We start from the raw sequence: 12,349 nt of genomic DNA, 5'->3' as shown, positions 1-12,349 counted from the left end.
AGTCTGTTAGCATAATTTGTATATTAATAGGTCAAAGAGAAATACCAGAATAATCCCAAAAGATGCCCAAAGAAGCATTTGATAAAATTCAATTATCCATTGCTAATTTTAAAAATATACTTAATAAAGTAGAGCTAGATGAGTACATCTTGGGCTTTGTAAGACAAAATTTGGCTCAGACCAAAATCTAGCATTTATGCATAATGTATACTTAAGAATTTTTTGGTTGCAAGTGACCAGTAACACAACTCAAACTGGCTTTAGCAAAAAAGTATTGGCTACCGTTCAACATATGGGCTACACAGCTAGATTCAGAGCCTCACGTGATTCATCCCAACCTGGCATTTCTCCAAATCTCAGCTGTTTTCTTTCTTTGCTTTCTTCCTTTCTTTCTTTTTAAGCAGGCTCCACATCAAACATGGGGCTCAAACCCACGACCCTGAGATCACGTGCTCTACCGACTGAGCCAGCCAGGTGCCCCTCTTTAATTTTGATTTTATTTTCAGGCTCCATGTAGTGGCAAGATGACTGCTAGAAGCGCCAGGTCTTCATCTGTCCAGGCTGAAGTCAAGCAGGAAAGTAAGAGTAACTTCATTCAGTTGCTCTTCCATAAATCACAGGATTCATTCTAACCAGCCCAGCTTGGATTATTTCCTATTCCTGAACCAATCAGTATAGCCAGAGGAATGTGATTGTCTAATTAGGTAGACCTGAGCCGCGTGTTTTACCCCTAGATGCACATGGACTGAGAGTAGAGAAGGAAATGTCTCTGGTAGAAAGAGGAAGGTTTGCTAGGTGTCAAGTAACACATTAAAGCAAAGTTCTGACTCAAAATAGGAAATAAGTAAAATAACTAGGAATAAATTCATTAAGAAATATGAAGATCTTGGGGCACCTGGCTGGCTCAGTTATAAGAGCATGTGACTCTATCTCCGGGTTGTGAGTTTGAGCCCCACATTGGGAATAGAGATTACTTTAAAAAAAAAAAAAGATCCTAGATCTTATGTTAAAACCCTACCGAGCAACAGAAAAAGGATTTAAATTAATGAAACAATATAACTTGTTCCTGGATAAGACTCAGTATGAAAAAGACATTAATTCTTTTTGCAAATTACTTTACAAATTCAAGGTGATCCCAAACACAATGGCAACAGATTTCCCTCCTCAAATTTGGCAAAATAATTAGAAAACTCCTCTGGAAGAATAAACATTGTCAGACTACCACGTGACATCTTTTAAAATTAATATTAGATAGGAAAACTAATCTTCCTGATACGAAAACATGTTATAAAGTTATAGTAACTATAAAATAATGGCACCACTGTAGAAATAGATGGAGCGATCAGTGAAGTACAATAGATGATAAAAAAGCATACATTTTTAGTAGTTAATTTATGTAAGTTTGCATATTCATTTATTCAATAAACATCTAATGAGCCCCTGCTATCTGCTAGGTACTGTACTATGACTAATCAAGACCAATTAAGGCACAATCTGTATCTACAGTCTAATTTGGGAAACGTAGAGCATGGGTGTCAGACTCAGATAGACCTGTGATTGAAAATGGTTTTACCTGTTTGTGAAGCGTTCCAGAGACAGAGGATGTAACACTTGCTAGATGTTATCTACCGTTACAAAATGTGGCAAGAGCTATAGTAGATGGTGTAATGGGAACTTAAGGGAAGAAGCAACTAGGAGGGGATAGGAACAGATCTACTAGTTTACTAAATATTAGAGGAAGCTGTCATTGCCTCCCCTAACCAATTTAATCTGTCTAACCAGCGCTGCCCAGTAGACAGCACAATGATGGAAATGTTCTCCACCTGCGTTGCCCAGTGTGGTAGCCACTGGCCATATGTAGTTACTGAACATTTGAAATACAACCAATGTGGCCCAAAAACTGAATTTTAGATTTTACTTAATTTTAATTAATTTAAAGTTAAATGGCCACATGTAGCTAGTAAGAAACATGACTGGACAGTGCAGGTCTATATAGTAAGAGTAATATACAAGCCAAAGAATGATATAATGTTTCCATTATTTGGGAATCTGGGAACTATCCTGATAGTTAATATCAGTTATTTGTTTCGCCCCCACTCCATTCTCCCTCAGTGTTTCCAAATTTACTTACTATTTTGCAGTCCTCTGTTGTGATTGAGTCAAACTCACACCTATGCTGCTGCAAAGACCAGGTGGGGTGGAGTGATACAAACAGGTAATCGGGGGCTGAAAGAGAGAGTCTCTGGCAACTGACGCTTTAAAAAAATAAAGACTGGAGTTTGTCGAAACAATAAAAATATTGGCTTGTATTTTTCCCTCTTACACACACCTCCTCAGGTTGTATTTGCTCTCTGAACTTCCTTCCTCTTTCAAATATACCCTTGATTTCCAGTTACATAAAAACATCGAGGTGGAGAGCCAAAAAAAATGGTGTACCACCTTGTACTATGTTAATGAGGAAAATGCAATGAAAACCTTGAGATAAGCTTTCTGAATACAGTCATTGTTGGAAGAATTTTGAATAAGAAAACAGGTAAATGTAGTTGCAGATTAAAGCAACAGCAGGGAAAGGAATAGAAAAGTTCCTAGGCCCTTCTAGAACACAAAGCCTCTTTCCTTTGGGATTTACATTCTAGATCAGAGGAGTCAAGGGCAGCCATTGCCTATCTGGTACACGTTTTCTCAGGCTGTCAAGCTATACCCAATTTAGTAAAACAAAAAAAAAATTTTTTTTTTGAAGAATTCTAAATTTTTTACCTGAGATGTAGGAAATCTAAAATACTGGCTTAGGAAAACTTAATCTCCCATTGGTTATTTAATAGCTGCAACTTGAGTAGAGGACAGCTGGAGCAGGGGTGATGTGAGATACAATCTCTTGAACACTATTCACTGTTGCCTAAGAGGTTTACACATCTGTCCATCCATCAAGGGATGTAAGTCAGCCTCCGAAGTCAGCTCATCTACTCCACTTGATAGATCAAGTAGTAGACTAACAGTCTAGGGTGAAGAACCCTCTAGTTGCCGTCTCCTTCGTTCTACCCAGAGTAACACCCATGGAGTTTAAGTACTTTCTTCCTTAGAGATTTTTAAAAACTTAAAAAAATTTTTTTACCTCATTTGCTAACCTTTTAGCTAAACTATTTAAACTATTGCCAAAAAACTTTAATTAAAAAATTCATCAAATAAGAAAAATGTATAATTTAGTTCCAAATTCTGATCAGTTACAGGAGAGAAAAGTTAGGGAAATGGAGGGAGGTAAAGGACGAGGTCAGGAAAAAAAAAAAGACAAAGACAAATGATATTCAAAATGAACTCTCATTCCCATAGTTGGTAAATAAATGATGTTTTCATAGGGCTTTCATATTCCAGTTGGCTGGAAAACTACTGTTCATATTTCAGTCATTTTTTTTTTTTTTAAGATTTTATTTGACAGAGAGCACAAGCAGGGAGAGCAGCAGGCAGAGGGAGAGGGAGAAGCAGACTCCTCGGCTGAGCAGGGAGCCCGATGTGGGACTTGATCCCAGGACCCTGGGATCATGACCTGAGCCGAAGGCAGACACTTAACTGACTTAACTGACTGAGCCACCCAGGCCCCCTTTAGTCATTCTTCTAAGCAGGGGGAGCTTGGCTCTCCAGATGATAACCATGGCAGCCAACCAAAAGGGAACCAGTGTTCTGAACTAGACAGCAGTGGTCGGAGAACTTTGAGGGTTGGAAGAAATCCAGTCTAGGAATAGATCCAATCCTGGCCAGAGAGGTTTTCTCCTCATGGCATAAGAATATCATAGTGGCAGCTTCTGGCTGATTTTCTACTAGATTGGTTGTCATTTTCTCTCGTCAGAAGCAACACTTCATTTCAGGAGGAATTTCTTCTCTTAAGGAGGAACTTGATGAAGGTGACCTACTTCTGTCTTTACCAAGCAGGAAAAACAGCTTTACAAGGCTCTTCACTGGGGGTGTCTGTGTTTCTTTCACAGAGATTGAAACAATGAAATTGGCCCGTTCTGTCTTCAGCAAACTACACGAGATTTGCTGCAGCTGGGTGAAAGACTTCCCTCTCCGCAGGAGACCCCAGCTTTATTATGAGACATCAATCCATGCCATCAAAAACATGCGCAGGAAAATGGAAGACAAACATGTCTGCATTCCTGACTTTAATATGCTCTTCAACCTAGAGGTAAAGGGCCTTTCTCAAGAGTCAATGAGATTTAAAAAAACAAAACGAACACCTTCAAGGTCTTATTTTTCTTAAAGAGAACTTCTAATATACCTCTAATAGTATGTCTGGTGGTCTGGAATAGGACTGAAGGCAGAGTGGCATGAATTTGCTTGCACTACACAACAGAAAAGAAACTATTTTACGTTATTTTGGTTTGTTTATTTATTTTTAAATAAGCTCTACGCCCAGCATGGGGCTTGAACTCACACCCCGAGATCAGGAGTCACATGTTCTACCGACTGAGCCAGCCAGGTGCCCCGATTTGAGCAGGTAACGCATCCACATGGTTCAGATGGAAAACAAAAATATCTCTCTTATCCTTTGTCTCAGACGCTCAGTTCCCTTCCATGAAGGCAAGGGAAGTTACCAATTTTTTGCATAAACTTCCAGAGCTATTCAATAAACATAAAAGCATAAAAGAAAACTGCCGTATCTCAATAAAGCTGTTTTTTTTTTAAAGGAAACTACAGTACAATCAGATGGTGTTTATTAAGTTCCCACATTACTGTGTTGTTGAAGCAACATAAAACACAAACATAAAAGGATGAATTTCAGACTGAGACAGTTTTCTGATTTCCTGTGATTCTCTTTTTTAAATCTTGGTTTCTGAGATAGGAAAGTAGATGGAATTACATTTCATGAATCTCTGTGACTGACAAATTGGATCATATGAGCCTTGTCAGCTTAATAACCATTTTGTTATCTTCCTCCTCTTTTTCTATTAACTGTATTCTATTAGTGCCCACAGAGGTAGGTTTGTTTCCTCTGCCTGTCACTTGCCTCTTTTCTTCACTCAAGTCCATAACTTAAAAATTACAATGTAGTAATTTATACAAAGCACAATATTTCCTTTATTTAGCAACTAAATTTAAATTTCAGCTGCCAAGGTCTGATAAGCAGTGATGGGTAGGTTGGTAATTGGTGCTTATGTTACAAAGATAGATCAGCTTTGTTTCCAAATATCTTTAGAATATGTGAATATCCTTGTTTCCAAATGTTACCATGCCCATGCAAATATAACCTTAAATGTTAACCTTAATGTGATAAACAATCCTTCTATCACTAAACCCACTTGAAGATTATACTCTGGTCTGAGGGCATTGTTGCTGTTTGTTGACCTGGTTGGTTTTCATTTTTCTTCAAAATCAGCCCAACGGCCTAACTCAGAAAGGAATACCTTGTTTTAGAGAAACGGTTTTGAAGGCAATTTGGCAACACATACTTAGAGCCTTGTATATTTTCACCACCTTTGAGCTGTTAATTTCACTTTTGATTTTATATTATAAGGACACAAATGCAGGAAATTCTTATATGTATGTTTTGACATAAATGTCTTACATAACATTTTCAATAATAAACTAGAAATGATCAAAGTCATATATAGGGAGTAACTATAATATGCTCATAATACGTATAGTACATATATATTTCAAATGTCTAAGTAACACTTAATGACATGGGGAAATGCTAATGATATGATAAATGACAAAAAGCAGGATATAAAATTTTATGTATAGTGTAATCCTAATTTTGTTTTATCTAAATATATATATATATATATACATAGAAAAAAAGACTGGTATCTGTGAATGGTGGGATAATACAGATTTCCTTCTTTATTTGTTCAAATAAACAATACATCATCTTTGTAACAGGGAAAACAGTATTTTTTTTTTCTTAATTTAAAAAGGTATACTAATTTTTTTAAGAGCTCCACTTGGCTGACTTCTGTGTCTTTGGATGCTATATTGTTTACTAATCTCCCCACTAATATCACATTGTTTAAAGTTATACTCTCATGGCCTCAAAAAGGTATTATTGTCCCCTCCTTCTTTGTGATGATCCCACATCAGCTCACTCATCATTTAAAAACTGCTTGGGTATGCTATTTTTCAATTTTACCCTTATCCTGCCGACTGAATTGTTTAAAAATGAGTACTGCTTTAGTATAGGTAGAAATTCTACATATCAGGACTTTTTTTTCAAGATAGTTCTGTTTAATCAGTTAATTTTCAGTGGCATTATAGATGGTATTAATTATTAACTGGTTGTATTAGATGTTGATTTCATAATATTTGGGTGTTTTTACTCTAGGGACATTTATATTTGGTACTTTTGTAAATGTAGTATATATATCCGTTTTAAAAAATTTTTTTAAGGATTTTATTTATTTATCAGGGAGAGAGAGAGAGAGTGCGTGTGCACAAGCAGAGGGAGAAGCAGGCCCCCTACTGAGCAAGGAGCCCAATGTAGGACTTGATCCCAGGACCCTTGGATCGTGACCTGAGCCAAAGTCAGATGCTTAACCATCTGAACCACCCAGACTTTCCTGTAGTATACCCTTTAAAAAGAATTTTTTCTGGAATGCCTGGGTGGCTCAGTTGGTTGGGCATCTACCTTCAGCTCAGGTCATGATCCCAGGGTCCTGGGATCGAGTCCCACATCAGTCTCCCTGCTTGGCAGGTAGCCTGCTTCTCCCTCTGCCTGCCGCTCCCCCTGCTTGTGCTCTCTCTCTCTCCGGAAAATGAATAAATAAAATTAAAAAAAAATTCTTTTGAGAGAGAGAGAGGAGCAGAGGGAGAGGGACAAGCAGATACCGTGCTGAGTGCAGAACCCGACACAGGGCTCGATCCCACGACCCTGAGGTCATGACCTGAGCCAAATCAAGAGTCAGACATTTAACCAACGGAGCCACCCAGGCATGCCTAAAAAGAATTTTTTCAAAACACATATACATGTTGTTTTAGTAGTTCTTCCAAATCCCTACCTGATGAGAAAAAAAAGCACAAGAAAATTATATGATTTACTTTGTATATTTGATTTCTTTTGAATAAGACAGGGCCTAGACTCATCTGAGTTCCTAGAGCCCAAGGATCGAGTCAAAGCTTGCCCATGAAAATGATTACATACCGTTATCTAAAGGGAGTCCAGGACTCAGGTGAGAGTTCAGTGAGCTACAGATCTCCTAAGTAAGCTAGATCTGAGATGTACACACTGGAGTTGAAGATAAAGAAGCAAACTACTTAATGGCTTAAATATAATATTGTGATTAGGCTTCCTTTGTCAAGACCGCATTGGTTTAGGAGAGCCTCCTGTGGCAGTTGCCTTAGTGCTTCAACAGTGGGTGGGCCAGGAAGTGTGATGCTAAATCTTAGGGGACAAGACAAAATGGTTACAGGGCATTTGGACATCTCTGATGCGCTTTAAGTTTGGCTAACTGGTTTAGAGACTCTGTTATTTATGGTGAGTATTCAATGCGACTATGATTTATGAAGAAGATATTACAGTTTAGAAGTATGTGTATGCTTCCATTATCTCTGTATTTTAAACAACCTAACATAATTGGTCTTGTGCTGAAGGCCAATTATTTCCTATTGTTCTCAGTTTCTAATTTTATTAGAATACTTTCATTTTGAAAAAACTACTCAATCCAGAACAGCTTTTGCTCAATTCCTCCTCATACTTTTTCCTCCCCCTTCCCACAACTTGTAACAGCAGTTTTGAAGCAACTGCACGTGGGTGGTTTCCATGGTACAAGACAACTCTTACTGAGAGGGCACTTCAGCCTGAGCTAATTGGCCACAGTGTGTTCCAGTGTTGTGTGTTTAGACACAGATGCCCCAGGACTGCAGGTGTTTCAGCAGTCCATCAGGCATGTTGAAAAGAGAAACATTTAGTCTCACTGTCCAGGTGATAAGTGCAGCAGAGGAGAAGAATGGGCATCAGTACAATGGATTGGTTCATTCGAGTCGTGCTGTACCTCATTCCTTAATGTTTGTTTCTCTATTGACAGGACCAGGAAGAACAAGCCTACTTTGCAGTGTTTGATGGCCATGGGGGAGTGGATGCTGCCATTTATGCCTCCATCCACCTGCACGTTAATTTAGTACGCCAGGAGATGTTCCCCCATGATCCTGCTGAGGCCCTGTGCCGGGCCTTCCGGGTCACTGATGAGCGGTTTGTGCAGAAAGCAGCCAGGGAGGTGAGCCATTTTCTCATAAATTCCATCCACAGATGCTCTAGCTAGCTCAACTTGGTCCTTGATCCAGGGGCTATTTTGGGTTTTCTCTTTTGGGGCAGGCATTATTTAAAGTTCTTTCAAGCTGTATTCTTGACCCACAAATATTGGATTCTGTTGTAGTTCTCATTCCCTCTTCAGGGTTTTAGTGGGATGATATGATGTGCTGTAGAGAAACTCCTAAGTTATAATTTTTTAGAAAGCCCATCCATTGCTGGATTTGGCAGGTGAGTTTTAGCTTTCTCATTTACCAGTGCCTGTCAGCTTCACACCAGGACCATCTCTCTAAGCAGACTTTGCTGACAAAATCTGGACACGGTGATTAAAACAATGGACTAAAAAGGAAACAGAAGCTGGATTACTCCCATACGTTTGGTTCTAAATGGGTTGGCAGTGTTTTACTGTGTATCTCTTCAGGGAAAATTTGCTTGGAGAGCGCGAATCCTTAGATGATTCTTGAACTGATTTTTTCTTAACAGGAAGAAAAGTCAGAGCTCATGTCCTCATTTCTTAAGGTTAATCAGACCTAAGATTTTTACACTGAATGAATGACAGGGGCTCTATATTAAGATCTGAAAGTAAAAATTTTAATATAATTATCATTCTGGGCATTGGTAAATGATTAACTACAGTACTTTATATTCATTTCTAACTGGGGGCCAATAGCAAGATAATCATTTTAATTTTTCAAAGTAATTACAGAATTATCATACATATAAAAAATAAGACTCCTGCCCTATGGATTAAACATTAACTGTTTAATGGACTTGGAAAGAGCAGGGTCATCATTTAATCCATTTCTTTGATTTCATTATTATGCTACATAGCAGTAGTGGTGCTTGGAATCAATGAAACAATAACGGAACTATTTGGTATTAAGGAAACTGTTCTGTATTTCCCCATCCGTACTCCAGGTGTACATTAATATGCAAATCTAACAACAGTGACCACTAGGGTCTACATATAGAGGTGGGGCTAGAAAACAACAGTTGTTGACCTCAGACCCTCCCAGAGTCTTGAGGGCTGGCACTGCTCCGCTCTGCCTACCTTGCAGCTACTGGCTGTCGTCATTTGACTGAGGACAAGACCTGGCCCCTGAGAGGTGATCTGTAACCACCAACTTGAAACTAAGACAATCACTTTGTCTTCCTCTTCTGTTCTATCCTTTTTCCCTCTGTGTCCTCAATATTATGGCTTTTTTTCTCTGACCACGTTCACCTCATTTGCTTTGCCAATGATCTTAGTGTCTCTCAGTCTTGCCAATAGTTCTTTTGAATAATTTAGGTTTGTCTCAGCAGTTACTTTTCTCCTTCTTGTGCTCCCATGTGCTGCTAACTGCTGGGAAGAAAGTAGCTATTCCTGTTGTGAAGCAGCCCTGCCTCCTGTTCTCTCCAGGGCATATGCACTCAAGTGTCTTTATCATGTGTTCCAGGGGGCTGAGTTTTTTAACATTCTGTGTGGGAAGACATTTTATTGGTGGGTGAGGATTTATAACAAACTTTCCCTATATAGGGAAAATGAGAAGTTGTTTTTCTCATTGGCTGCAAGGGGCCTTTTACCATCCTTGACGCATTGGTTCTAATTTAGGCCAAGTCCTTGGTAACAGAAAGTCATGCTTATTTGGTGGTCACTCATGTAAAATGGAGATGTCATTTTAGTGTAGTAGTATTGGGGCATTAAGTACACTGCTAACTGAGCTATTGCAGTGAAGTGCCAGGCTGTTCTCTATGCAGTTCCAAAAGCAGAGACCCCTAAAATTATTGTGGTTTTTTTTTTTTTTAAAGTATAAGCAACTTAGCATGTCAGGAAATATATATTATCTCTTGGCTCCTACCTTAATATTCAGAGCATTTGCTGTGTACAATCAGAATCTTTGTAAAGCTAGGACCCTCCCCCTGTACAGAGTGTAGGTCAGTAACAAAACAGAGACCAGAACATGGAAATCTTTAAGGGTTGCTGTAGTGGATTGAGCACTGGACTGGGAGAAAAAAGAACTTCAGTTGTTTTGTGTGCTAATGAGTTACCTGCCCTTGGAAAGGTCACAGAACCTGCCATAGTTTTTTTTACAGTACATAAAATGAAATGACTCATCATCCCTGCCTTGCATACCGTAGATAACATGGGTCTGTGTGTGCACCCGCGCATACATACACATAAAAATGTAGAGAAATAGGAATTGCTGTTTGTTGTGAAATCAAGTTATTATTAGTGTAGCCCCCAACTAAAATTTTGTGTTAACTATAAATTGCTTTTCGGGGTGCCTGGGTGGCTCAGTCGTTAAGCGTCTGCCTTCGGCTCAGGGCGTGATCCCAGCATTCTGGGATCAAGCCCCACATCAGGCTCTTCGCTATGAGCCTGCTTCTTCCTCTCCTATTCCTCCTGCTTGTGTTCCCTCTCTCGCTGGCTGTCAAATAAATAAATAAATAAAATCTTAAACAAAACTATAAATTGCTTTTCAATGAGAATTTTAAGTCTGTTTATTTTTACTGACTCTAGTTTTATGTAATTACTTTCAGAGTTTGAGATGTGGGACCACAGGCGTGGTGACTTTCATCAGAGGGAACATGCTCCATGTGGCCTGGGTGGGGGACTCCCAGGTCATGCTTGTGAGAAAAGGCCAAGCTGTTGAGCTAATGAAGCCACACAAACCGGACAGGGAGGTAAGTGTGCTCTGTTCTGGGAGGGCACATGCCACAGCAGTAGGTTTCTAGCTGCTTATTGCAATTACCACCAGTATCTGAACGACCATGCCCACCTTACAGAGGAGTAATAAAGAGAACCTTCCCTGGAAGCTGATGAGTTTTGTATCTGTTGTTTACTGTTAAGGTAGATAAGTAAATCCTGAATCCAATTATTTGCTTCTTTCTATTGCATTGCTGTTTAGGATGAAAAGCAGCGAATTGAGGCTCTTGGAGGTTGTGTGGTCTGGTTTGGTGCCTGGAGGGTGAATGGAAGTCTGTCGGTCTCCAGAGCTATTGGTAGGACAAACCAATTCTTTTGTTTCTCCAAACCGTCCTTTTCTAGATCATTGTCTCATATTAATTCTGCTACAATAAGGGAAACTGAGATAGTAATTTATATTATCAGAGTGCTTCTTATTGTTTAAAGTAACAATTAGATAATGCCTTTTATTGAATTAACCTATTCGTTCATATACTTATATTCCATTATTGAAAGGAACTATATCAAGAAATGCAGAACTTACTAGTTCCTTTTTTTTTTTTTTTTTTTAAATGGAAGCCTTTACTCTTTGGGACACAAATCTGCTTAAACCTACAGTGATCCTCATTTCATTCCATTTTGGATCATATTTAGCTGAACTCAGTATTTTCAAGAGAATGGAAGGCTCCCCTCCCTGTGTTTTTCCTTGCTTATATCTTTGTTTTCATTTAATTATAAAATGACATAAACATTGTACTTTTTAGATGAAACAATTTCTTTCATGTGGAATATTGTGATTTGCCAGATAACCCTAGGGTTTCAAAGAATCTGTCTCCCTGGGAAGGGAGAAGGGGAAGTCAATGAAACCGTCTAAAACTTAGAGAGTAAACAGCTGAGCTTAATGGACGAAATGCAAGGGTGTAAGTTCAAAGATAGTTCTGTTTCTATTTTTGTTTCACTTTGGCGCCTGGGTTTATTACATTTTAGGCTTTGTGGCTTAGCTTCATTTTCTGTTTTTTTAAAAAGAATAAATCAGTGTGTGTGCGTCTTTATGGGTGATATGCACGCATACTACAGTTCTTCATTCCTGCCTCCTAAGGAAATTAAATGAAGTAGTTTGACACAGGGATAATATGGATAAATGGAATTCACATGTAATCCCCCCAATCTTGCTTATCGTTACCAAAATATTCCAGAACATTAACAAAATCTCAAAGGATTGATTCAGTTTCACCAGTGACAGGCGTTCCTCCCACTCTCTGGGAAGGTGCTGGCAAGCTGTGAAGTGGCCCAAATGTGAGCAGCAGAAGGCTGCGAGAGAAAGCGAACGCTGAAAGATCCTGCAAGTGCTTCTGAAAAAATGAGGGTTAGTTTTTATCTCAGACTGAGAGAGTTATTAGGAACTCTGGAATAAGACCCCAGAGGGGAAATTTCTCATTTCTGAAACACAC

At 38.9% G+C, this 12,349-nt stretch overlaps 2 protein-coding genes across 12 annotated transcripts in view; one reads left to right on the top strand and one right to left on the bottom strand.

The window, feature by feature from the left end:
* Window positions 1-12,349, bottom strand: part of TRIM37 (tripartite motif containing 37) — a 196,066-nt gene that overhangs the window by 1,370 nt on the left and 182,347 nt on the right. The gene's annotated exons all lie outside the window — the stretch shown is intronic.
* The window catches only part of PPM1E (protein phosphatase, Mg2+/Mn2+ dependent 1E), a 183,796-nt gene that overhangs the window by 164,958 nt on the left and 6,489 nt on the right, over window positions 1-12,349 (top strand). For both annotated transcript variants that reach the window (XM_034641110.1, XM_034641109.1), the window contains exons 3-6: window positions 3,978-4,177; window positions 8,013-8,201; window positions 10,754-10,897; window positions 11,122-11,215. In XM_034641110.1, coding sequence (XP_034497001.1) covers window positions 3,989-4,177; window positions 8,013-8,201; window positions 10,754-10,897; window positions 11,122-11,215 — 616 coding nt within the window. In that variant the 5' untranslated portion in view covers window positions 3,978-3,988. The remainder of the gene's footprint in view (window positions 1-3,977; window positions 4,178-8,012; window positions 8,202-10,753; window positions 10,898-11,121; window positions 11,216-12,349) is intronic.

This window comes from Ailuropoda melanoleuca, chromosome 13 (genome assembly GCF_002007445.2).
Source record: "Ailuropoda melanoleuca isolate Jingjing chromosome 13, ASM200744v2, whole genome shotgun sequence".
Classification (NCBI taxonomy): domain Eukaryota; kingdom Metazoa; phylum Chordata; class Mammalia; order Carnivora; family Ursidae; genus Ailuropoda; species Ailuropoda melanoleuca.
This window is presented reverse-complemented; position numbering and strand designations above follow the sequence as displayed.